Genomic DNA, 27,559 nt, shown 5'->3' with positions numbered 1-27,559 from the left:
ACTCTCAGAAGGCTAGCATCCAGGTACAGCAAATAATTGGGAAAGCTCAGAATGTTATTATTTATTGTGAGGGGTTTTCAATACGGAAGAAGGTTATGCTTTGGTTGTATGGGACACTAGTGAGACCACATCTGTGTACACTATTGGTCACCTTAGTTAAGGAAAGATGCAAGTACATGGGAAGCATTTCAGAGATTTACCAGGTTAATACCTGGAATGGCTACATTGTATTATGAGCAAACATTGGACAGACTAGGCTTGGATCCACTGGAGTTTACAAGAGAAAGAGGTGACTTGATCAAAACCTTTAGGATCCTGAGGGCATTAACATGGTGGATGTAGAGATGTTTTCTCTTGTGGGAAACTCTAGAACTAAGGGTCATACTTTCAAAATAAGGGATCGCCTATTTAAAATGGAGATGAAGTAATTTTTTTTCATTCAGAGTCTGGAGGCTTTGGAACTCCTTCTCAAAAAGGTGGTGAAGCAGAGACTGAATATTATTTTAAGGCAGATAGATTCTTGGTAAGCAAGCTTACTGGAATGAAGTACAGATTTGAGTCTTATCATCACTAGACTATTAATTTAGAATCTCAGCTAATGTTCTGGGGATCTGGATTCAAATCCCACCAGGGCAGATGGTGGAATTGGAATTCAATAAAAAAAAATCTGGAATTAAGAATCTACTGATGCCGGAAAAAGCCATGCGGCTCACTAATGTCCTTTAGGGAAAGGAAATTTGCCATCCTTACCTAGCTGCGATTCCAGAGCCACAGTAATGTGGTTGACTTTCAAATACCTTTCGAGGGCAACTAGGAATGGGCAATAAATGCTGGCCTGTCAGCGATATCCAGGTCTCAAATGATACAATGCTTTTCCTTTTCTGGAAGATCATTGTACCCAGAGACAAATCACCACAATCCATACTGCGCACAGGATAACAGTCACAAGCTTTCAAGGGATTCTTTTCAGTTAACTCGAACTGCAAAAGTTTCCCACTGAGCGATTGCCTAAACCACTGAGACTCATTCTGTGCAGGCTGTTACCTTAAGCACTCCACCAGATAATTAGCTTAACTGTATGAAATACCTCAATGGGAACACCACCACCACAACGATTGCAACATTCAAGAAAACAGTTGACTACCACCTTAACAGAGCAACTAGACATGGACAGAAAATGTAGCTTTGCCAGAATCACCCACATTCTGAAAACAAACCTTTGAAAATGGATCACTGCGTTTTTTGGTAGGTTCGATGTAGCAAAACTCAGAATGCATCCATAAATTTTAGACTGTATTACAGGATGATGGTAGTGCAGTCAGTTCATCCTACCTTTCATCTAGTTAGCATAGGAATTCAATAGTGAGCTTAGGGGATCAGGACCTCGATAAATTATATAAAAGATTAACAGTGGAAGTCATACTCCAATTCCATTCACTTTAAAAATAACCTAAATGTGAGGAAGAATACCACTTTTTAAAATACGCCTGTATTTAAACTACCATTTAATCAATGGTATTTCGGTATTAGCTATTACATCAGGTTAAATATAATTCCAACATCAATACAATATAAGTTGAAATGTTGAAAATCTTAATTCACTTCAGATACATTCAGCCTTCCCATCTTGTTTCCCGAATTTCTACGATCTTTGTTTCAGAGTCACAAATGTTTCCTCACCTGGACAGAGCATTTTAAGCAGCAAAGTAGAAATAGTGATGGTTGTGAACTGGCCATTTAAGGAAAAGGAGCAATTAGGTTACGAATTAAAGGTTTTACACAAGCATACTACATATTTATTGACTTAAATGATCATTAAACTAATACATATAGTGAATTGATTTTTATACCTGTTATTTTAGATGTGGCAATGCCAGTGTTGGACTGGGGTGGGCACAGTAAGAAGTCTCAACACCAGTTTAAAGTCCAACAGCTTTATTTGGTAGCCTGAGCTTTCGAAGTACTGCTCCTTCATCAAGTGAGTGGAGAGTTGGGTTCATAAACAGGGTATTTATATACAGGCTCAACTGCAAGATAATAGTTGGAATGTGAGTCTTTACAGGTAATCAATTCTTTACGGGTACAGACAATGTGAGTGGAGAAAGGGGTGATAATAGGTTAAAGAGGTGTGAATTATCTCAAGCCAGGACAGTTAGTAGGATTTTGCAAACCCAGGCCAAATGGTGGGGGTTACATGTAGTGTGACATGAACCCAAGATCCTGGTCACATTCCAACCATTATCTGTGTCTATATATGTTCTGTTTGTGAACCCAACTCTCCACTCACATGAAGGAGGAAGAGCACTCCACAAGCTTGCACTCGTGTTGGACTCTAACCTATCATTTAAGTACTGGAGAATTAGTTATTTGAATCTGACTAGGCATATTCTAAATGAAGCCATTTAAACTCTTATTACTAATAAATACATACTGGATGAAATTGGACAACATCTAATACAGAGGCCATAATATTTTTGCAAATAGAATAAAGGGATTATCAACACATTTTAATTGCCAAATACTTTTGCTTGACAGAAACTAAAATTAAAGTTGCAACAAGTTCTATGTTGGTACAGCATCACCATCATTTCAAAGCATTCAATAAGCCTAACGTTGATACCAAGGCCATAGGCATAGCGCTCAGGATTAATAGCATGGTGGAGATCCTTCTAATGACCCGACGGCAATGTCTCCAAATTGCTGGTTTCTGCACAATCACTTTCTTGTACTTCAGGTAAGATGAAGAGGTTGCAAGCCATCAGACAGCCCTGCAGTAATTAAAAAAAAAGAGGCAAGATGCAAAAGAAACAAATGCCCATTGAAACATTTCTAGCTGTTTTAAAGGAATCAAATTATAGACAGAAAAAAGTAATTAGTGACAAGCTATTTGTCACTACACAATTCACATGTTACTGATCTCATTGTCTTTAGACTTTTTTAAATCAAAGGTAAAGTTTAGAAGCAGCAATTACAAAGAGGCAAAAAATCAATTAGGTAGATTACACCTCAGTTTAACACAATTTTGTGACATTTCCCTGTAATTTGCAACTACAAACCTAATCAGCCACATTCTAGGAAAAGCTATCTAGTACAAACAATTCCTTTCAATTCCAAAAGTGATACTGGGTAAGCATCCACTTGCAAGTAAAATATTAAAAAGTTCACATTTTTATAAAATGATTCACAAACTGAATTTTGGATGCTTATAGCTCACTGGCAAATATATATTATACACAGAGACATATTTAACTTTCAAAAAACTAATTTTAATCAAAACAAAAAAATTGTTGAATCATTAACAAGTTTATAAAACAGTGATTTAGTTACATAAATAAATTGATATCAGTGTATCAAATCTTAATTACTTTTAAACTTCAAGAGCATGTTTACACGGGCGATGAAGTACAATCTTTTACCTACTATAATAAATAAAATGGTGAGCAAGAAATTATAATTTTCTTTTCCTAAACAGCAAAAAAGGCTACAGAACATACCTCTAGCATTTTCCCTAGTGGAAGGAACAAGTGACACTAGTAACATTTTGCACCCAACGTAAAAACTCTTTTATAAAGCACAAGATACAGAACAGTTCTGCTAAATTAAAGACTCAAAATAGAAACCAAAGTCATTTTTAATGAACAGTTTGGTAGTTAGATGTCCAGTTTGGTTATTTTTTTTAAAGCATTAAGACAAGGCAAGATAGAAGGCTGTTCTCTCTTGAGGAATTCTATAGGAGGAAAAAAAGTAGAACAGTCTTACTACACAGCAACTTCCTGTCCTGCACAAAGTCAGTTCCCAATGCAGATTAATATTTGTTATTGAGCACATAAGTAGCATTTCACTATACCACTGCAAAGGCCTACTGTAACATCTTTTTATTGTAAAACACATAGTTCAACCTTTTCAAGGATGTCTTTAATTGTTGTAGTTCAGTTCTAGACTAGGAGGCACAAAGCCTGATTCTGGCAAATACTTTTAATGCTAAGGCTTACTGCTCTGGCTGTCATTTTTTTTTGCCCCTCTTAACTATGGTGTCTGTTACAAGCAGATTTTTTTTCATGTTTTTAAATTATGTTTTCTCAGACTAGTTATCAGTCCAATCATGCAACAGAGGTGGTGGCTCTGCATAGATGCCCAGCACGCAATTCTCCACCTGAGCCAACCTGAAGCAAGGCGCACTTTAGTCCTTCTGATATGTTTTTATACCAAGCTACTGCAGCTTCAAGTATTTTGCATTACATAGAATATTTTATAAATTAAAATGTTACGTATATTTTTTCAATATTCAGACATATACTATAATATATACAGTACAATAAATGCTCTCATTCTTTCTTCGATAAATCCCTGAGAATGTGTGTTGACAGTCGCTAATTACACATGCACGAGCATCGTGTGCCATGCTTCTGGATGAACAGCACTGCAAAGCCACGTGATCAGCCTTGTATTTTTAATACACTGAAATGTAAGGATGAGTGACGAAGGAGTAAAGCTGAGTCCATACGAGGTACTTATCACTTAGGATGGAGGTGTCTGTTTGGTTTAAAGCCATACTCTTAGGCTGTGAATGTACATACAAAGACAGGAGCGACGTGGGCTTTTTGCCACTTGACAACATGTACTCAGTGTAAACTGATACTTTTTTTTCTCTTTTCTCTCATACAAAAGACACACATAAATCTCACAATCAACAGGGTTAAAGTTTGTGAACTGTTCGTTACTATACACATATAATACCGGTGTGGCTCTGGTTTAAGTTAAAAAGGGTACAAAGGCAGGCTCAATATAAAGATACGACAATGTGATCAACCAAATCGTTCACGCACCAACATCATGAGTTTTTTTTTGCCTTTGTAAATTTGCTTCAGGTTGTCAATAAACTGTGTAAACTGGATGTGTCCATCATGAGCCATCAAGAAGGTCTCTCGAGCCTTGCTTAGGAACTCTATAAATTCACTATAGTGCCGTGGACTAATGTGTGTAAGCCGCGAATGTGTTGTATTTATATAGGCCCCAATAGTGGCATCCAGGAGCTGTCTGAGTGGGGCTTTGTCCAGTGACATTAATTTCCCAGAGTTCCTCCGTCCATGGAGTCCCACCATTCCTGGTGTGGTCAAAGTGCACCGGCGCAGAATGTCAGAAAGTACTGTAGCACACTGAACACTTTTAACCACCAGAGGTATTATCGCTGCTAGCTCATTCTTCCCAAGGGAGTGGCTAAGTGCACATGCCCATAGGACGTCATTAATGGCAGGGTGTGTATCCTGATTGTAACCCAGGTTGAGATGCGTCATTGCCAAGGTGGCTAGCTTATAGGCCCGCATCGGGTAACCACGGTGCTCCATATACCGAGCAATTGTGAAGAGCTGTGTATAACTCATACCAGTCGTGGCAGCATCTAGAACTATTTGGTAAGCAGTCTCAAAAGCTATATGATCCTTTTCACACAGAGTTAGGGCTGAGAGGGCACAGTTCTGAGGATCCTTCATAGCACATTGCAATGCAAGCGTCCTCGCACTGCTAGCAAGTTTCTCCCGTTGGTTGTAGTCCAGGTTCAATCTAACAACTGTGCTATGGGACATTACTGTAGTGGCAACAATACTGGTAGCTTCAGTTGGGGTGAATAGTGTAAACCAATTCTGCATAATGCTGTCCAATGCATAAACTCCTAAAAAGGAAAAGAGAAGAGGTTAAGATACTTTGCTCTACAAATAATGACAGAAATAGGTCCCAGTATGCAAATCAGGCTTCTGTGCAGGTTACAAAGAACACGAGTGCATCCATGTCTGCAAAAATTTTCTTCATATTTCAAATGATAGAAAATATTTTCTTCAGTGGTGTGGAGGCAATGGAAACAAAAAGGAAATTACAGAAGAGGATGCAAGTGCACAGAAACTGAGAAATACCACATGCACATGGCTCCTACCTCCAACTAAGCAAGGCAGTATTTGCAAAACAGGGGCCCCACAATAAAACAAAAAACAAGATCAGGTTTCTCCATACTTTCATAAGATGAAATTAATTTATCACAAGTTTTCTAAACTGATTTAAATCAATTCATTCCAAAACTAGATCTGCAGCTTTTAAAATCATGCTTGTGCCAAATAATCAGTTTTCTTTTTTAGCATCAATTCACCAGGAAACCTATTCGTACATCAAACAGAGGAAAAATATTCCACCTAAGCTCTGTGCTCACGAGGGTTGACTATCAGCATCCAGCAATCATACAACCATAACTGAATACTTAAAAAGCTACTTGCATCTATCTTGTATATGGATATGGGCTGGATATATTGAGCGCTTCAGGACCACTGTGCTGGGGCCAATGCCCACACCGCAGCAAGACCAGGTCAGCAATCTTCCAGGAAGCATCCTCCTAATTGGCACCTTTGTGCTCATCATCCCAATGCTGCAGTTTCAAAGGGCCGCAGCGCTGTAGTCTTGATAGCGCCACGGGTAGGCGCTTTGAGAACACAAGGGTCTCAAAATGGAGAGACTTCAGTTACATGGATAGATTAGAGGTTTTCTCCCCAGAGAAGGCTAGGGGATGATTTGATAGAGGTGCTCAAAATAAGGAGAGTGAGCAGAGATAGGACAAAACTACTTCTATTGGTGGAAAGATTGAGAATCAGAGGACACCGATTTCCAAGGTGGTTGGCAAAAGAACCAGAGACGACATGAATTTTTCACATAGCAATGCTTAGGATCTGTAACGTCCTGCTTGAGAGTGTGCTGAGGCAGATGCAATTGTGTGGCTTTCAAAGGGGATAATTATCTGAAGAGAAAAGATTTGTAGTGCACGAGTTAAAAGGCAGGGAGTAGGTTGCTCTCCAGTGAGGCTCCTTCTGCGCTGCAGCCTTTTCTATGATTCTAAGAGCTTAACAATGGCTGGAGTGAGAATGGGAAAAAATGTCATACCAAAGCACCAGGGATGCTCTTTTGAGGTCGAGTCACAAGAGGGAGCTTTCTTTTACATCTGGCCTTAGAACCCACTGATATGGAGCCAAAGAACAAAAGCCAGCCATTTGGCCTATTAAATCTCACCCATCATGGAATACATGATAACACATTCTCAACAATAACTGTTTTAAAAAAAATATTATCCATTTCTGTTCCATACTGGCATTTATTGCCCACCTCCAGTTGCACTGAGGTGGTGGTGGTGATACAAATATTTTGCTAAGCCATTTGAGTGGGCTGTTAACTTGAGTTGCATACTGGCTAGAGTGGGCTAGGTCTGCAGGTTTCATTTAGGGAAGGAACAAATTGAATTTATGTGACAACCGCACTGGTTCATGGTTACTTGTTGCAGATGTAATTTTTATTTGCAGATTATCCAAGACATTATTAATCCAGGCCTTTAGATTATTAGTCCAGTTACGCATTCCTGCACTAGCCTGTCCATGTACGTATCAAGCAGATCTAATACTTCGTGTCTCACCCACTGTCCATAGGGATGTGATGGACAGATTAAGCCCAAGCGAGCTTGGGCAATAGCAGGAGGGTGCAAGGGTCAGAAGTGAAGAACCAGGCCAAGTCTCAAGTGTACCCCAATTTAATTTACCAATCAGCACAGAAATTAGAACAATGATTAGATTGGGATTCTCAGCAAGAAAGGACATTGCCACCTCAAACGTTCTGTAGTCTCTTGAACGACATTGCCAAATATATAAAAAATTAAAGCGACATTTCATTGGTCACTTGAAAATATATTAGACATTTTGAGTAGGAGCACTGTATCCAGCAGATCATCATCATAGGCTGCAATCTGGTCCACTTTGTCGTGCACAAGACTTAAAAGGTTAATTTTTTTAGAAATTTCAATTTTTTCTTCAGGTTTGGCCAGAATCTTCACAAGTTTTATTCTTTATTAAGCAAATTATATGTTTTTAAAACAATTACACAAACTATGCACTAAATATCTACCTGAAGACCCAGTTAACGATCAGAGACATCTTACTATGTTTTCCATAATTTAGTTAATTTAATTCAATTATTGTTGGGCTATGTTTCCTAAGCTAGGTTGTATTGTTTGGTTTCAGTTATACCAATACTTCATCCCCTAACCACCTTGTTATTAACAGTTCGAGTTAGGAAATGTATGATGAGTTTTCAAACTATACAAAATATTTATGTGCATTGAGGAATGTTAGTAAAAGGGGAACATGACCTCTGTCACCTTGCCCCAAAAGCCCAACTCCAGTAACAAGCACAACTCACAGCCAGACATTAATGCATTTCTAGCACTACCACTAGTTACACTGGTCCTCAAACATTGTGGTGCTAAGCCTGTCCCAAATAGAGTGATGGAATATGAGAAAGGACAAAAGTGAACGTGAATGTAGCAGTGGTCCTGTTTGGGTGAGTGGGCAGCCATAGAAATGGATTTCCTAAATTAGCCTTTCACAGCAATCCTTCCAGTGATCCTGGCTGCTTCTTGGTAACCACAAACTTTATATTTTGCTTCTGCACAGTGCAGGTGTTCTTGAATGCTGCAGTAAACCACGTAAGCCAATGAACTGTCACACTGCCAGGTGTTCACTGACCTAGCCAAGTAGGTTGTAGTGAGTCATGGTCTATGATAGTGCTGGAGCCTGGGCGCAAGGAGAAACTCCTGGGGAGGGAGCGGGTGCAAAAATGGACAGAAAGGCAGAAGCATAGAACAAGCAGAAAGGAGGAAAGTAGCAAAGGTGAGATGACATGCATACATATCATCATAAAGAGAGAGCACGTGAACAAAATAAGTTAACCTGATTCTGGCTACGTGTGATGCAAAATTCCCCAGAGTGAGATGATTTGATACCTAATTAATAACCTTCTAGACAGATTAAATCAAAAATTACCTATAACACAAATATGACAAGTTCTGAAATTTGGAATTTACAGATCAGATTCTTTCACTGGCATCTTGTTACAAGGTGAACTATATGTACAGAAATCAAACCAAGTTAACATTTAAATGTCTGGTTAGCTGGGAAATGTATTATATTTCTGCTTTCTCTTTCAATCCCAAGAAAAAAGTAGAATTTTTTAAAGTTATGTTTTGTCCCGTTCTTTTCATTGGAAGACACAACTTCCAGTTAATTTAGACAATTTGTAACATTAATGCACATGACAATAAGCTAATTTTCTTTGTTTAACACAGCCAATTTATTTCAATGTACAGTACCTTTGTTTTTTTGCACGGGTACTGTGAAGTGTCCTAAACAGTACCTTCACATTTGCTGCATGGTTACACACATGCATAGCTAAGGAGGAACATTAGTAACAATCATATGGTTTAGTTAAAACAAAACAAACCAAAAAGACTGCTGTTGGGCCTTTTTAAGATACTCCCTGTACCTTTCTTTGCAGTTTTGTTCTCACTCTGTAATGTCCTTGTCAACAGGTCAGGCAGTCAAATTGCTCCAGCCTAAAACAAAGCCGTAGTAACTCTCCTACTTTGGAGGTATGCAAGACTGGCTTGTCTTGGCCTACTCTGTAATGTGCTCCTCACCAGGAAGTGCCTTGCTAGCCACTTTACTTGGGCCGGTGGGGGGGCCGTGGGGGTGTGTTGTGTGTGTGTGTATATAGAGAGACAGGAAATTTACCTAGGAAAATCACAAAGTAACTTTGAACAGATTTCCTAAAATGCTCGTTACAAGCTGATACTCCCACGTCCTATTAGACACCACTGTTTACATTAAGCAATTCACATCGAGTCATTAACCCTGCAGAAATCAGGCCTGTCCCCACCAAATATCTCAGCAACAGCAGCTTCAGGTGTTTATGCTGTCTCTCTGGGATCGCTTGGAATCATCAGCCGAAAATTGCAGCAGCTGATTGGGAGGGCCCGTCAGAAAAGGGAAAAAAAAAACTTTTAAGACAGAACCCTTCCTCCTCAGATGCTCAGTAAGAAGTCTCACAACACCAAGTTAAAGTCCAAATCACCTGATGAAACAGCAGTGCTCCGAAAGCTTGTGATTCCAAATAAACCTGTTGGATTTTAACCTGGTGTTATGAGACTTCTTACTGTGCCCACACCAGTCCAACACCATCATCTCCACGCACATCCTCAGATACTGACAGAATTAAGCATTTTTTGTTTTTTTAAAAACAGACTTTTAGCATTTTCTTGCTTTTAAGTTTTCCATTCTTGATCTTGAAGTTAGCTGAAGGTTTTCTGTTGCACCGCCTCTCTTTAATGCAGCTGTTCATGGGGTGAATTACAATTTTTGACTCACCTACTTCTGTCGCACATGTTACCAACCATCGCACCATCTCACGACGGCGCCAGTTTAATGTTGATAATGTCATTCGCATAACCTGCAACAGAATGGTTTTAAAATGGAAGTTTAGGTTTTTCAAAAGTGACTGGTCAAATGAAAAGCTACTGGAAGAAAAGCTGTTGATCTTTGCATTCTGAAGCTCTAAGTTATTTCATTTTGTGGAGGGAAAGGAAAGATCAGCTACTTGTAAATAAAAATTCCAATGGAAGTTGTATTTGTTGACACCTGAGGTATTGATGCTGGGTTATTGAGACACTTTCCCCATTTTGGGCATCCTGCATCAGCACCAAGCTCCTCTAAGTCACATACTGCATGGTCAAGATGCAGAATAAAGCTCATTTATACTCTGCCACAAAAATGCACCTCAGCTCTAACCTCAGAAACCACAACTATCACACCAATATAGCTCCCATTTCCAACAGCAGTCTTTCCAACTCGCTGTCTTGGGTCAATGCTCTATATAATTCCAAATGAAGGGGGGCTTTGTGCAGTGAGCAAATACCCACCACAAATGGCCCAAACTTCAACTCATCTCATCATAGGATCCAAAATGTAATTTGATCTCATCAACAACTTGCATTTACAATGTTTCACATTGCAAAGACATCACAATCGTTTTACAAACTGGATCAATAAATGGTCACTGATTATGAAAGAGCAGAGGCAGAATGAATTTAGGAGGCAGAGCAGAGAAACAATGGAGAGGTGTTTAGTAAGCTATTGAAAGCAGGGACGGAGGAGGTAAAGATGTTGAGACGGAATTCCAGAGGTTGTTCCAGAGGAGCAGGATGTAAAGCATGACCGTCAATATAAAGAATGTGCACTTATATTTATATCGTGGGACAAGATACGGGAATATGTTGAGTGTGACTGGAAATCTGTGCTGCAGAGACAGACAGGCCGGAAAGGAAAACAGAGGGTGGTTAGCGGATTAGACAAAACTAACAGGTTTCAGGTCAACCTCTACTCAGCTACAGCACTTAGTGGTTAATGTGTTGAAATAACATTCAATGCTGCTTGATGATGGAGAGTATAATAGGGTGAGCAGTCAACAGCAAGAGACCATGTGGCAATACGAGGGATTTTATATCAGTTTGATACACTCCTCCTTACAAAGGGAGGAAAACCACACCTGCAGACTAGAATCCAGGAAGCAAAAGGTTGCACACATATGAAAGGAGGTGCAGGAACAGTAAGGTCCAGTGCAGAAGGTGAGAAGACAGACCACCAGATAAAAATGCTACTTTTAAGGTGCAGTTAGGAAAGGCCAAAGTAAACAACATAAGCAGGAGAAAATGTCAGTAAAAAGCCAGGAAAGCAATCAATATTGGAGTTAATAAATGGCTCACTGGGTGAGAAAAAGCTGCCCTCCCTCACTCGTTCTAACCCAAGGAGGTAAAAGGCCAGTGTGGAAGGGTTCGCTTAATAGTATACTTTATGTAATGATCAATAATATGTTAGATAGGCAAAATATGGGATTTGAACACGCTTCTTTGCTACAAATTGAGAGATTCAGATCCACATCATTTTACAATTTAAAAAAAAATCACAAATTTGTGAAAATCTACACCATTGGAATTGTCATAATATGAAACCAAGTCGTTACAAAAAGATGCACAACAGAGAATAATATTTATTAAACACAAGATACACAGACACTTTTTTGGTGGGTCTGGGAGAGAGAAAAAGTGAAGCATATTACTTTATTAATAATTCAGAAAAATCTTCATATGATGGCACTGTTGACTGCAGATAATAATCTCAATAATAAGAGCCTATCTGGTTCTAATTCACTCACTGAAATTGCCTAAGAAAGAACATCATCAATCTTGGCATTACATTGTGGACTTACCTGAAGACCCAGCTCCAGGGACACTTTGAGAAGGGTAATATCGGGCAAACTGTCCATAGGAGTTGCTATTTTAAATGCATCCTGGGCAAGCTTGAAGATGTGTGATGAGGAGTGAATGTTCTTTTGTATGGATTCTAACACTGTTTCCAGCCTCACAACATCCCCTGCAATTATTTGAAAAGATGTAGTTTGCTGAATTGCTTTCAAACAAACATAACTAAATACAAGCTTGTATTTGAAAATAAAAAGTACTTTGCTGTAAAGACAATGAGAAGTATACAGATCGAATCAGTGTCTGTCCATACATAGCTGCTGTTTTATCTTTCATGCAACAAGTTGGATATAGAAAAACGCATGAACTATTCAATAATTGTAATGCTGTAATTGTTTACATGCTTGTGTGCTATGTCAACAGAGGAATACTTACCTCTTTAAAAGTGATGAGTGCCATTTTGTGGGAAGCAGGCAGGTGTCAGAAGGTGTGTGCTGTATATAAAAAAAATCAACAGCAATTTTGGGGCCTTGTGGGGCTGCCCTCTGCAACCAAGTTGCTGGTCAACAGGCAGAGAGTCACCAACTCGACCCTTTTTTTTGATTCAATCATGGGACATGGGCGTCGCTAGCTGGCCATCATTTATTGCCCATGGGCAGCTGAAAGTCAACCACATTGCTATGCGTCTGGAGTTGCATGCAGGCCAGATCAGATAAGGATGGCAGATTTCCTTCCCTAAAGGACATTAGTGATCCAGATTTTTCCAGCAGGTCATCAGTAGATTTTTAATTCCAGATTTTTTTTTATTGAATTCAAATTCCACCACCTGCTGTGGCTAGATTCGAACCCAGGTCCTCAGAACATTTAGCTGAACTGGCTCCCTGAGCAGCAACTGAAAAGGAAAATATGAGTAGTAGTAGCTGCTGAATTATTTTCATTTTAATTCTAACCCCATGTAAAGCCTCCAATAATATGCTGGAATCAGCAAACAGATCAGGGATTCATCAATAGGGGACAGTTTTAACTTGTTCCCGGGGCAAAGAAGTCTATGGAAAAAAAACTTGACGGCTCTCCCACAAGATCACAGAGAAGCTTAGTATTTCTGAGAAACCATGTGTCGCACAAAATCACGAGAGCTGGACTTTTTGGGGTTAAGTGGCCGACTAACACTCTCCAACAAAGGCTGCCAACTAGCTGTTGCTTCTACCAAAGAATCACGTGCTATGTGCCAAAAAATTATTGTAATGACATAATCCAGGGACAAGGCTGTTGGAGCCTGAACAACACCATTCCTAGCAGAGCAGCATAGCTCTGCATTACTGGCTCCATTGAATAAACCAATCATTCAACTTAAAGCTCTAGTTTGACAGTTGAGGCAAAAGATAATCAAACTGCACAAATTGTCCTGTATTTGATTACATCCCAGACTTTCTAAATGAAAAAAGCAAGTAAAAATACCAAGAACAAGAAATGAAATAGGTTCAAAAGCTTCTGGACAGGAACCAACAGGCCTGAGAGCAAACACCAGTGGGCCAGACTCTTCTTCAATACAGAAAAAGAGGCAAGAATTAGAAAAGGGGGCGAGGAGAGGTATAAACAACAAGTAGTTCAATCAAGATAGGTAAATGCATTGAATGATTTGCAACCTCCTTAAATGAAAAGCAGGAAATGGTTAATTGATATAAATGATCAGCTCAGTCAGGAAGAGATTAAACAAACAAAGAACTCACTAAGAGCAAAGACAATGAGAGGCCCAACCATACAGAAATAAAGCAAGAAAATGAGGGAGTTGGCGGGGTGGGGGGGGGGGGGGGGGGCGCGGCGGTGTGGCGGCGGAGAGAGAGCTGTGGTGGTGGGAGGAAAACGACAGGAAGTCTACAGATGTGGGTCTGAAATGAAAACAGAAATGCTGGAAACACAATGGAAGCATCAATCCACAAGGAGAAACCAAACACAGGCAAACATACAGAATCATTACAGCAGTCATTCAGATCATTGTGTTCACACACACAGGCTCTAGCTACTCGCTGGGTGAAAAAGTTTCTCTCATCGCTTTTGCTTCTTTTACCAATTGGTTTAAACATGTTTCCTCTTGTTTGTGATTCTTTCACAAGTGGGAATAATTTCTCCCCATCTACTCCATCCAGAGCCCTCATAATTGAGTATCTTCTCTCTCAACCTTCACTTCTTAAAAGAAAAAAAAAAATTTCAAATAATCATCAAATTCCCCCTCGAATACCTCAATTAAACTTGCCTGTACTGTGCTGGCAAGCAGTCCATTCCAGACCCTAACCACTCTGAAAAAAACTCTCAACTAACTTTTGCTTATTATTTTAAATCTGTATTGTTTCTTTCTCAATCCTTTCACGAGTGGGAAAATTTTCTCCCTATCTATTCCATCCAGACCCTTCAGGATTTTGAACATCTCTATCAAAATTTCTTCTAGCCTTCTCTTCAAGCCAAAAAGTGCTAGCTTCTCCAATCTACCTTCCAAAGAGGCTGCATGGTGACACAGTGGTTAATACTACTGCCCCTCAGCTCCAGGGACACCTGTCTCCAAGTGCAAATTTCCCTTTGACTCCCAATTGACTCCACTCCTTTTACCATCCTTCATGTGCAGGTGTGTCCTGTTGCAGCTCCTGTTAAATCACATGATGGCTCTGGAGCTGGGGATGGATTCACTTTGGAGCATCCACGATGCTGAGGAAGTTGTGGAAAGTACGTTCAGTGAGTTGGTCACACCACAGATAAAAATCACTGAGGGAAATAGGGAATGGGTGACCACCAGACAGAGGAAGACAGTGCAAGAATCCCCTGTGGTCATTTCCCTCCAAAACAGGTATACCACTTTAGATACTGTTGAGGGAAATCTTTTATTCATTTGTTGGACATGGGAGTCGCTGGCTGGCCAGCATTTATTGCCCATCCTTGGCTGCCCGAGGACTCTGGAGTCACATGGAGGCCAGACCAGGTAAGGACGGTAGATTTCCTTCCCTCAAGGACATCAGTGAACCAAACATGTTTTTCCAACAATCGAACATGGTTTCATGGTCATCAGTAGATTCTAAATTCCAGATTTTTAAAATTGAATTCAAATTCCACTATTTGCCATGGCAGGATTCAAACCTGGGTCCCCAGAAGTGAGTTTCCAGATTAATAGTCTAGCTATAATACCACTAGGCCATTGCCTGCCCCTGCACTCCCCCCATCACCACCAATGAAGATGGCTTCATAGGCTACTCTGTTTTGTAAATGCCTCCTGAGCTGATCTTTCATATTGCTAAATAGCTTCGAGTCCTCCTGTGATTGAACCATCTCCATTTTTCCCCAGACACTGGTTTCATTTTCATGTTTTCAGCTTTGAAGAAAGGTTTTGGCAAAAAATACTAACCTTGCTCCTCTCTACACACATGCTCCATACCCATGTTCTGTTTTTTGTTCCAGGATTTCCTAATATTGTTCTGGGGCAGCACAGTCAACTTTCTTGCTACCTATTTCAACCACACTTTACTATCACAACTGACATTTACATTCAGCACGTCAGATCTAAAAAAATGCATCTGGAGTCAGACCATTGATAAATGCACTATTTTAATACAATTGTGATTGCATATTTGAAAAATACAAAATTTTTTGGATTCTCACCTCCTTTAATATTTATTTTCTAAATAAATAAACTTAAATTAGCGTCACAAGTAGGCTTACATCAACACTGCAACTAAATTACTATGAAAATCCCCTGGTTGCCACATTCTGGTGTCTGTTCGGGTACACTGAGGGAGAATTTAGCATGGCCAATCCATCCAGCCAACACATCTTTTGGATTGTAGGTGGAAGCAGAGGCACTCAGGAAGAACATGTAGACTCTGCACAGGCAGTGACCTAAGCCAAGAATTGAAACCAGGTCCCTGGTGCTGAGAGGCAGCAGTACTAACCATTGTGCTGCCATGACTTCCCTGCACTGGCTTGGTTGATAGGGCAGACAGATCCTCTGAACCCAGCATTCATCCATAATGCTAGATAAGAGAGCTCTACAGTGGGTGACCTCCTCAGGTTTTCCCTCTCTAATGAGCCATAGAATCATAGAAAAACTACAGCACAAACAGGCCCTTCAGCCCACAAGTTGCGCCGATCATATCTCTACCTACCAGGCTTACCTATAACCCTCAATGCTATTGAGTCCCATGTACTCATCCAGAAGTCTCTTAAAAGACCCTATCGAATTTGCCTCCACCACCACCGAAGGAAGCCGATTCCACTCACCCACCACCCTCAGTGAAAAACTTACCCTTGACATCTCCTCTGTATCTACTCCCTAGCACCTTAAACCTGTGTCCCCTTGTCGCAGCCATTTCAGCCCTGGGGAAAAGCCTCTGAGAATCCACCCGATCAATACCTCTCAACATCTTATACACCTCTATCATGTCCCCTCTCATCCTTTGTCTCTCCAAGGAGAAAAGATCGAGCTCTCTCAACCTATTCTCATAAGGCGTGCCACCCAATGTAGGTAACATCCTTGTAAATCTCCTCTGCATCCTTTCAATGGCTTCCACATCTTTCCTGTAACGAGGTGACCAGAACTGAGCACAGTCCTCCAAGTGGGATTCTGACCAGGGTCTTATACAGCTGCAGCATTTTCTCCTGACTCCTAAACTCAATTCCTCGATTGATGAAGGCCAGTACACCATATGCCTTCTTACCCACATCCTCTACCTGCGAAGCTGATTTAAGAGTCCTATGAACCTGGACCCCAAGATCCTTCTGATCTTCCACACTGCTAAGAGTCTTACCCTTAATATTATATTCCTTCATCCCATTGGACCTACCAAAATGTACCACTACACATTTATCTGGGTTGAAGTCCATCTGCCATTTCTCTACCCAGTCTTGCATTCTATCTATGTCACGCTGCAATTTATGACATCCCTCCAAACTATCCACAACACCTCCAATGTATCTGACCTAAGCTCAGCTGCTCATATCAAAGAGGTGAGGTTGTGAAAGATCATGAATGCAAACCTCCATGCAAACACCTGATGCACTGAAATCTCAACAGATGGAATAATCCAGTTAAAAAGAAATATTCCTGACCATCTCAAGTATATCCCCCTCTATCTTCAAAACTTGACCAAATGAATTTGAAGGGAGGCTGCAAAAGTAATTGAAGGATTAAGCTGCAAGTGAAAATGCACTATGGAGTAGGCACACATTTGAAAAAAAATAGTTTTACCACTTAAAGTCAAGAGTAACTTAAAGCCAAGTGAAGTTACCTTTAGCAGCTGTTAACATTGTAGAAGCCAGCTCACATTGCTGAGACTCAATGTGACTTAAAGTGAACCAGCGTGGATAACGGTTTGGAACGACAGATGCAATGTGGTGTGGGCGTGATACATCTCCTGTCGGTGCTGTTGATTCCAATACGGGCAACCTGTGAAGCATCAAAAAAAGAGCTTTTGACTTATTCTTCTCTAGGTATAATTGTTTTTCTCCCTCAATTTTAATCCACAAAAACAACTGAAAATTGCAACAATTGCGGTGTCAAAGATGAACAGATAGCAGATTTAGGCATAAGATTTTTTTTATACAATTTAGTTCTTGGCCTCCTAAACTGATGTGTCCCTCTTTTAAGGAGCACCTTAAAAATCACATCCTTGATCAAAGAACAAAAGGGCTAAAGTGCAAAAGCTTAGCAAAAAGCAAAAGGGCAGTTGATATCATTGGTCATGTCAATGTTTGTCTAACTACGTTTCTGTAAAATGCCTTGGACATTTCCCTACATTAAGATTGCGCAAATAAACTGGCCAGCTATTCACCTACCAGTTTGCGCAATACTGCTTCTGAGGAACAATTGCATATTTGCCTGTATAATAGTCACTGAAGCTCAAAAGCATAAATTTACGATATAGAACACTTAGAAACATTAATCTGATATAGTACAACAATGAATAGTAAATAAACTTAACAGTATCATAACAAATCAGACTATGTTTCTTGTAACTCATTTAAATTGTCAAAATACAAAAAAGTAACAAGGATGGGTAAGGTGGGTCAGGCAAAGGGAAGAAAGAGGATATTCAAAATGTTTTCCGGGATTAGCTGAAATTTATTTTTGAGTTTAGAAGTTATCAGGAGATTGGTGTCATGTTGCAGGGAACTCCTTAAAGATGTAGAGTTATACCAACATTGTGAGCAGGTTTTCACACTTATAGCTCACGTTTTTGTATTCTTAAAAAGCAGTCTGTCCCACTAGTCCAAAGCCCAGTCTGAGGCTTTAAGGTCTTAGTCCTAAGGATGCGAACAGAAAGACACAAAGGGCCTTTTCTTTGAAAAGAAATAATCTCCAAAGATATGCAGGTTAGGTGGACCGGCCATGGTAAATTGCTCCTTGGTGTTGGGCATAGGGCTTGGGTGGGATTGTCGTCGGTACAGGCTCATTGGGCTAAATGGCCTCTTTTGCACTGTAGGGATTCTAGAATCAAAACTCCACGAACAAAGAGAACGAAGAACAATACAGCATAGGAAACAGACCCTTCGGCCCTCCAAGCCGAATTGAGATTGACAAAGAAGTTGATAAGGAAGGGTAGGAGAAACTATGAAGCTGGGCTAGCGCTTAATATAAAAAAGGATAGCAAGAGTTTTTATAAATATATAAAAAGGAAGAGGCTGGCTAGGGTGAATGTTGGTCCTTTAGAGGATGAGAAAGGGGACCTAGTGGTAGGGGATGGGGATATGGCTAAGGTATTGAATAACTTTTTTGTTTCTGTCTTCACGGAGGAGGACGTGAATAATTTGCCGGGTGTTAGCGATAGAAAGGTGGTAGGACTGGAGGGTCTTAATGACATTACTGTTACTAGAAAGGCAGTGCTCGACAGACTGGAGGGGCTGATTGTGGACAAGTCCCCAGGACCAGATGGAATGCATCTGAGGGTTCTGAAAGAAATGGCGGAGGTGATAGTGGATGCCTTGGTGGTTATTTTCCAAACGTCGCTGGATTCCGGGGAAGTGCCGGATGATTGGAAAACGGCTAATGTTACGCCGTTGTTTAAGAAGGGTACCAGGCAAAAGGCGGGGAATTATAGGCCGGTTAGTTTAACATCTGTGGTAGGTAAAATGTTAGAATCTGTCATTAAGGAGGAAATTGCGAGGCACCTTGAAGGGAATTGCTTGATAAAGCAGACGCAGCACGGTTTCATTAAAGGGAAGTCGTGTCTGACAAATTTACTGGAGTTCTATGAGGATGTGTCTAGGGCAGTGGATAGAGGAGAGCCGGTGGATGTGGTCTTTCTAGATTTTCAGAAAGCGTTTGACAAAGTGCCTCACAAGAGGTTATTGCAGAAGGTCGAGGGACATGGAGTTGGGGGTAGGGTGTTAGCGTGGATAGAGGATTGGTTGTCAAATAGGAGGCAGAGAGTGGGGGTCAACGGGTGCTATTCGGATTGGCGGATGATGACTAGTGGCGTGCCCCAGGGGTCGGTGCTGGGGCCTCAGCTATTTACCATTTATATAGATGATCTGGAGGAGGGAACCGAGTGTAGAGTGTCAAAATTTGCTGATGACACCAAGATTGGGGGAATGGCAAATTGTGCGGAGGGTGTGGAGAGTCTGCAGAAGGATCTAGATAGGCTGGGCGAATGGGCCAGGAAATGGCAAATGGAATTTAATGTTGGCAAGTGTGAGGTGGTCCACTTTGGTAGGAAGAATGGTAGGAAGGACTATTACTTACGAGGCAAAAAACTGCAGCAGGCGATGGTGCAGAGGGACCTCGGGGTCCTTGTGCATGAGTCGCAAAAACCCAGCTTGCAGGTGCAGCAGGTGGTCAGGAAGGCGAATGGGATGCTGGCCTTCATAGCGAAGGGGATTGAATATAAAAGTAGGGAGGTCTTGCTGCAGCTGTATAGGGCATTGGTGAGGCCGCAACTGGAGTACTGTGTGCATTTTTGGGCGCCGCACCTGCGCAAAGATATTTTGGCCTTGGAGGGAGTGCAGAGGAGGTTTACTAGGCTGATACCGGAGTTGAGGGGGTTGAGCTATGAGGAGAGGCTGAATAAACTGGGCTTGTACTCGTTAGAGTTTAGAAGAATGAGAGGAGATCTCATTGAGACGTATAAGATGATGAATGGGATGGATAGGATAGAGGTGGAAAGACTCTTCCCGCTCAAAAAAGACAATAGGACTAGGGGGCACAGCCTCAAGATAAAAGGGGGGCGGTTTAGAACGGAGTTGAGGAGGAACTTCTTCACTCAAAGGGTGGTGAATCTCTGGAATTCTCTGCCCGTTGAAATGGTGGAGGCTGCCTCGCTAAATATTTTTAAGACGCGGGTTGGTGGGTTTTTGATAAGCGAGGGGATTAAGGGTTATGGGGAGAGGTCGGGAAAGTGGAACTGAGCAGCGACAGATCAGCCATGATCTTATTGAATGGCGGGGCAGGCTCGAAGGGCTGGATGGCCTACTCCTGCTCCTATTTCTTATGTTCTTAAGCCTGCGCCACTCATTAGTCCAACTAGACATTCTTTTGTATCCCTCTGTTCCCAGTCTGCTCATGTGACTCTCCAGATAAGTCTTAAGCAATCCCAGCGTTTCCGCCTCCACCACCCTGCTTGGCAGTGCATTCCAGGCCTCCACCACCCTCTGCGTAAAATACGTCCCTCTGATATCTGAGTTAAACCTCACCACCCCCCCCCCCGCCCCCCCCCCACCTTGAAGTGCAATCTCGCCCCCCTCACCATTAATCTTTTCCAGTGGTTTATTTTCTTAACCAACATTTTTGCACGAGATAGAATTTTCAGAAGCCCAGCACTTAACAAATCACACACACAAGATATATTTTTGTCCTTCCTAACGATCTGGAAGTCAAATTTACCCAAGTCAGTTGATGTGTGCCAATTCTGACTGAAAACCACGTGGTCAATGCTGGTTTTCAAATTATTCCTTTGTTTGTGTGCTTTATTTGAAGTGGCTTTCTTCACCTCACCTACTGGAAGTGCATTAATCTCTAAATTTTCAGGATTTGGATGTAAAAAAAGGCACCGAGAGGAATCTTTATTTCTACATCGTCTGAAATTACTGTGTCAATAAATGATCAATGCTTGTTTGCCCTGACTAAATGACTGCTTCTGCATTGAACTGACCTTCAGCAAGCAGGACACGAGCACTTCACTTTGGATGAGAACAGAACATTCAGTTGACCTTTTCCTGGCATTCCTGATACCTGTGACATTACATATACTACTACTTTTCCAAATCTTCCAAGTTTCCAGAAACCATTCATGCCTAACAGTCATTTTTTTTCTCTTTTACTCACAGCATATGAAGCCTTTACAACTCTCAAGCAGATGAAATGGCATGGGTTGCTGTGGGGACAGGATATTGGGAGCGAAAGAGCGATGCTTTAAATTCAACACGAGCCTCAAGTTGGCTATAGACTGTCATCGCAAAAAAAAATTGCACAGTTCCTAGAGGAGATGAATTAAACATGCAACATACAAGACGAAGGTAAATGGGTACAGTCAAAGATGTGTTTAGAACCACTGCAGTGCTCATCTCATAAGAACTAGAGCTCAGAACAAAATATTCTATTCCAGAATTAGTCTTGCATGTTGTGGAATAAAATTATTATTCCGTTCCTCTGGGGTACAGGAGTATTCAGGAATCCGTAAAGCCTAGTAATTAGTATGACGCAAAGTTGCAAACCATATTAGAGGGTCTGCATTTCACAGTGAGTGACTTATCCTTGGGGTCAAGGACACAATGTGAATCCCTTTCTACAGTAACCAGGCATTGTCAACAATTAGGGATAATAAACTAGAGATAGCAACCTACTAATCTGCACTGTGTGCACACATTTTTGAGCAATAAACTAGTCCACTTCTACTCAAGCAGAACATAAATGATCAAGACAGCTACCAAGATGTGGACAGTAAGGACTATGCTCCTGCCCAAGAATGATGGTTTTTCCTTGACCTGGTAAGTAGGAACACAACTTGCTCTACCTATTCCTCACAGAGCTTACCTTCCAAGCTGTAAGGTAAGAACTTCACATTTATAATAAAGTCTAATTTGAACTGTTAGAGTGAAATTCTACAAATTAGGAATTATTTTTATTTCCAAAACATACTTAAGTTCTGTTGCACAGAAGTCAGATGACCACTTTGATAGAGTGGCCTTTACAAAGAGCCAAATGGTTACACACACTAAAATGTTATGTCTCTTTTCAGGCCCGTCAGGATGCCTGTGGCCAACAAAGTGCCTGAAGGAGACCAGGATCAAGTTGGCACAGTGCATTGCACAGATTTCCCAACTCCACGATAATGCTCGTGGATCCAACCATGATGCAGCAGCCGGTGGCCCATGTCTCAGTTTCCACTGCAGCACAAGCAGAAGCCACTCTGTCTGAGTTCTATAGTGCTGTCAGCTCAGGCTGCTGTCACCATGGCTGCAGATACCAGTGTTCAAAGGGGCTTGCCAAAAGGGGCACAGCAATTGCAAAATCCATCTTTTGCCAGGGAGAAGCAGGCAGAGTGAACACATGGCCTGGAGGGGTTTAACAGGATTTTAATCAGTTAGGGAATCAAGGGTTATGAGGATAAGGCAGGAGTGTGGTGTGGCGGATATCACATCAGTCATGATCTGAGTGGCAGCCGAGCAGACTCAATGGGCCAAATATCCAACTTCTGCTCCTACGTCTTATGATCATTGCCTTCTCTACAGTGTAGGCTGTCATTTCTGCACGTACATTGCTTTTCAAACATACACATCAGCTTGGAAAGGAATTCCAATCCTTCAACATCCAGCTGGTGAAAGACCTAACACAGTATCATGCAAGTTGATGCCCAGTGATTAGTCATGTTGTCTTTATTCTTCATTAGGCCTCTGTATCATCTGCATTTGAGCCACCGTAACACATCAGATGGTGGGTTGAGGCAACAAAGGTTGCCCTTTGATGACAGCACATGACACTGGTGCACAACCTATGCATGCATGGGCAGTATGTGAATAACAGAAGGCATGCTGCTATGTAAAATGTGGCAGAGCAGTTTGTTAGGGTGTTTAAAGGATACATCTGCTGCCTGGACCACTTTGGAGGAGCCTTACAGTATTAACCACCAGCTATAAAGCAAGCCCTGCAGTATCTACAACCTTTACAGGAAAGAAAGATGATTTGGTAAGTCCAGGCCTGAATTTATATCTATCCACCCCTAACCAAAACTGAGGCATCTGCATCAATGTTTTCGCAGCTCCCAAGTAAGCAGGAGGGTGTAGAATCTATTGTTGATCATGTGAAGCCCATTCCATTCCCTTGCGTTGATGGGTAGAGACACTGTCTCCACAAAGCCACATGAGAAGTGCCTCTTGCTTACTACGTTGGCCAACCTGCCAGAATCTTATTGAATATACAGTGGAATCCATCACAACAAAACCAGTTTGGCATCTGGGGCCACTAAATGCAATACTTTGTTTCGATACTAAGAAAGCCCACTTAAGTGGGCAAGAGACTACTGCTAATCTTGGAACATACTTCAATTGTGACTATTATTAGGAACAGTGTGGGAAGGTAGTCAGAGGAAAAACTGCAGGAGAGGAAGTTCTTGTGATGTCTAACACGGATTAAAAATCTGACAGCTGAGGTTTCTTTCGTCAGCTCTATTGCCTCGTCAGCTTCTTCTCCTCTTTGATTTAAGCAATTAAAAAAAAATCAAACCCACTATGAGGGTTTCTCTTTCTTTACTGCCATCAACCCTCAAATTCTACTCTCTTCAAACAACAACATAGATGCAGAGTTCACAAACTCCATCAGCTGTTTTCATTGCAACCTAAATATTTGGAGCATTTAGAATACTACAGTGCAGAAGAGGCCTTTTGGCCCATCAAGTCTGCATCGACACATGAAAGGCCCTGACCTGCCCACTTAATCCCACTTGCCAGCACTTGGCCCATAGCCTTTCTAGTTTCATTTTGCTTGACTTTCATTTCTCACTTTCTTTCTTGCAGACCCTACGCCAAAAGTTTAAATACAAAGCGTACAACATATAGTGCAATGATAGAATATACAGAATCATTCTTTTTAAAAAGAAACCTACTGCTTTGTAAAACTGCCGACTTCAAAATTATTTAAGACCAATTATTGTTCCAAACCTCCTCACAATCCACTGTTGAGATAACTGATACCAAGGGCATGACAACAGACTACTTTATTAAAGAAAACAACAGCTTCAGGAAGAATTGGAACTAACAGATTCCAAGCATTTCATATTGAACAATGCCAGGAACAGTCCTGGAAAGTTTGACAGCAGAAAGGAATTCTACATTTGATACGTCTATGACGGTTTACTTCTTTGCGCTCAAAGCTGTCCATATATTTCCCAGAAATTAAGATTTTTGTTTAAAATTTCATCCCTTTGCAAAAGTCATACGTGAAGTAACTAATGCCATTAACATTCAATTGTACTCAACTAACCTTCAAACTGTATATGATTTGACAATGCCAGTAGCCAATTCCAACACTTTGAATTTACTCACGCTGGACTAATACCACTCAATTTGCAGTTAAATTATTTTCACAACAGCAGCAACACACAGCAGAGAAACACTCCAAACTTTTAAAATATAAATCTGGATCCTTTCAAATAAAGGACATTTGACAAAATTACTAAAAGCAGCTACTTTTACTCCCCATAATCCAACAATATTTTGGCTCCTGATTTAAACAACAAAAATCAGAGTAATTCTATTTTAAATCTAACCAGATGTTGCAAGAACACTATGAATTCAAAAATGAATGACTTTTATATAAAAGGGACACAAACCAAACATTAAAATATTTGGGCATTTTTGTTTAAATAGCATTGACAGAGTGTCACTAATGCATAATCTTAAAAAAGATGCCTATCCCTCATTTCAGCAATAAGTTTCTTATAACAAATAGGATCAATGATTGACAAAAGCAACATGCATTACTCAGCTAACCTTCAAACTATGTATAACTTGGCACTGTCAAATCATACATATTTTGAAGGTTAGTTAATTGGGTAAAATTCAACGTTAATGGTATTAGCTCCTTCACATAGTTTTTGCATAGAATATACAAATAGATACAAAAGGGCAATTATGTTCACTGAATTGCCATACAATCCTTAATGCTGTAAAGCATAGTTACAAATTTATGTATTCCTGATCTTCCCATCGTTTTAAAACTCCACAGTCAGATCACCCCTCACCTCAGAGAATATAGCTCAATACATACATTCCAAATATCACTCCAGACTGTGGCCAATGTAAACTATCCCTTCATAAAGGCACGGTGGCACAGTGGTTAGCACTGCTGCCTCACAGCACCAGGGACCCAGATTGAATTCCAGCCTTGGGTGACTGTGTGTTGTTTGCACGTTCTCGCAGTGTCTGCGTGGATTTCCTCTGGGTGCTGAAGTATGGTTTCCTTCCATACTTCAAAGATATGCGGTTAGATAAATTGGGTCATGTTAAGTTGTCCCTTACTATCTCAAGATGTGTAGGTTGGGAGGACGGAGTAAATAAGTGGGATATGGGGATGAGATGCTCTGTCAGAGAGTCAGTGCCAACTCAAATGGGCCAAAACAGCCTGCGTCTGCACTGCAGAGATTCTGTGATACTAATCCGCTGAGTTCTGAATGCCCTGAATACACCTCGGGATGATCTTCTGGACCTTGTTGATTATGAAATTCTTGGTAGTGCTATATTTCTGGTGCCACATTCTTCTCTGTCATATTGAAACAAATGTTTTAAGCCATCTATTTTCAAGGAAGTAGTGCCTTCACTCAAACAGCATATGCAGCAATCAGAGGAACAAATTGGGGGCTCCTTGTGCCAATCTCATCACTTTCAGGGCAAGTGAGTGGCTACCTGTAATTAGTGTTCTCTGGTGATGTATCAGAATGACTCCCGTAATATTACTGTTGATTATGCAACTTGGTGAAAGGTCAGGAAATACCACGTTAGCAGTGAAATACTAAAAGGATTAGCTTAAAGCTGCCTGCAGGCTGCACTGTGTGGGGGATCACAATGTCATTTTTAAATTCGATGTGGAGATGCTGGCATTGCACAGGGGTGGGCACAGCAAGAAGTCTCACAACATCAGGCTAAAGTCCAACAGGTTTATATGCAATCACGAGCTTTAAGAGTACCATTCTTTCACCAGGTGAGTGGAGCCATTGGGGGCAGGGTGACATAATTGGGGGTGAGGCATTACATCATTGGGAGCAGTCCCCAGAAATAAAGGTGAACTCAGGGACACACAAAATGCAAGTCTGCCACAGCCTGCCTACATTTACAAGGCTTGATGCAATCTAAGACAAAGCAGCCTACTTGATTGTTTCAGGTAGTGGATGGGGTGCCATTCATTCCCTCCACCACCTACGCACAGTGGCAGCAGTGTGCAACATGTACAAAATGCACTGCAGCAACTCACTAAGATTTCTTTGATAGCGTTTTGCATACCCACAGCATCTACCATCTAGGAGAAAGAGGGCAACGTGTTGGATTACAATTTTTCTGGTCAAGATCCATTCTTTTCCTGTTGTAATTGGCTTTTCCCCTGTAAATTATTCTTATTCTGAACTGTACCTTGTCCTTTTCCATAGTCAACCTAAACCTTTTAATGCAACAATCACTGCCCCCTAAATATTCCCCTACTGATAGCTGATCCACTTGGCCCACTTCATTCTCAAGAAACAGGTCCAGCAATGCCTCCTTTCTCATTGGACTGGAAACATACCACTCTTCTTACACCTACATTGCTTATTAATGATTTAGGTACTAGACTATCAAATCCGCTCATTCACGTGGTGCATTGGTTAACATTGCTGCTGCACAGCGCCAAGGACCTGGGCTCAATTCGAGTCTCGGGTGGCTGTCTATGTGGAGTTTGCACATTCTCCCATTCTGCGTGGGTTTCCTCCCACAGTCCATAGATGTGCAGGTTAGGTTGATTGGCCATGCTAAGTTGACCCTCAGTATCAGGGCAAATATGTGGGTTTATGGGTATAGGGCTTGGGTGGGATTGTTGTTGATGCAGGCTCAGTGGATGGAATAGCTTCCTTCTGCACTGTAGGGATTCTATGATTAATTTACCATAACCACCACCTTCACTGTAGCCCATATTATATCTGCTAATATAATGGCTGCTACTCATTTTACTTGGGTCATACAAAGCAGACAGGGTGGTATGCAAGGAAACACGAGGCCAAAGGGAAGCATTACAGCCTTGTGACACATAAACCCCTTCACACTCATACTACCTAAAGTCAAGACACAGATCTGTAAGTTAAAGGATATTATCCACAAGGCCACAGAAGTAATAGGACAAAGTTCCATTAATCATGAATAAATTGTTCAGGAAGCTATTTGTCCCATATAACAGGAACTCAGATGAACGCTACATAAATCTTTAGGTTTTATTTTCTTGTTGAGAAAGTT

At 41.0% G+C, this 27,559-nt stretch overlaps 1 protein-coding gene across 1 annotated transcript in view; it reads right to left on the bottom strand.

Moving 5' to 3' along the window:
- Positions 1-3,292: 3,292 nt before the first annotated feature.
- LOC145341448 (zinc finger SWIM domain-containing protein 6) overlaps positions 3,293-27,559 on the bottom strand; it is a 177,163-nt gene continuing 152,896 nt past the window's right edge. The window contains exons 11-14 of the mRNA XM_080186405.1: positions 17,383-17,540; positions 12,121-12,284; positions 10,224-10,305; positions 3,293-5,668 (exon numbers count right to left, since the gene is read on the bottom strand). Coding sequence (XP_080042531.1) covers positions 4,806-5,668; positions 10,224-10,305; positions 12,121-12,284; positions 17,383-17,540 — 1,267 coding nt within the window. The 3' untranslated portion in view covers positions 3,293-4,805. The remainder of the gene's footprint in view (positions 5,669-10,223; positions 10,306-12,120; positions 12,285-17,382; positions 17,541-27,559) is intronic.

Source organism: Carcharhinus amblyrhynchos, chromosome 1 (assembly GCF_965287045.1).
Source record: "Carcharhinus amblyrhynchos chromosome 1, sCarAmb.v2.hapA, whole genome shotgun sequence".
In the NCBI taxonomy this organism is placed as follows: Eukaryota; Metazoa; Chordata; class Chondrichthyes; order Carcharhiniformes; family Carcharhinidae; genus Carcharhinus; species Carcharhinus amblyrhynchos.
The sequence above is the reverse complement of the archived record's forward strand: the minus strand, read 5'-3'. Positions and strand labels throughout refer to the sequence as shown.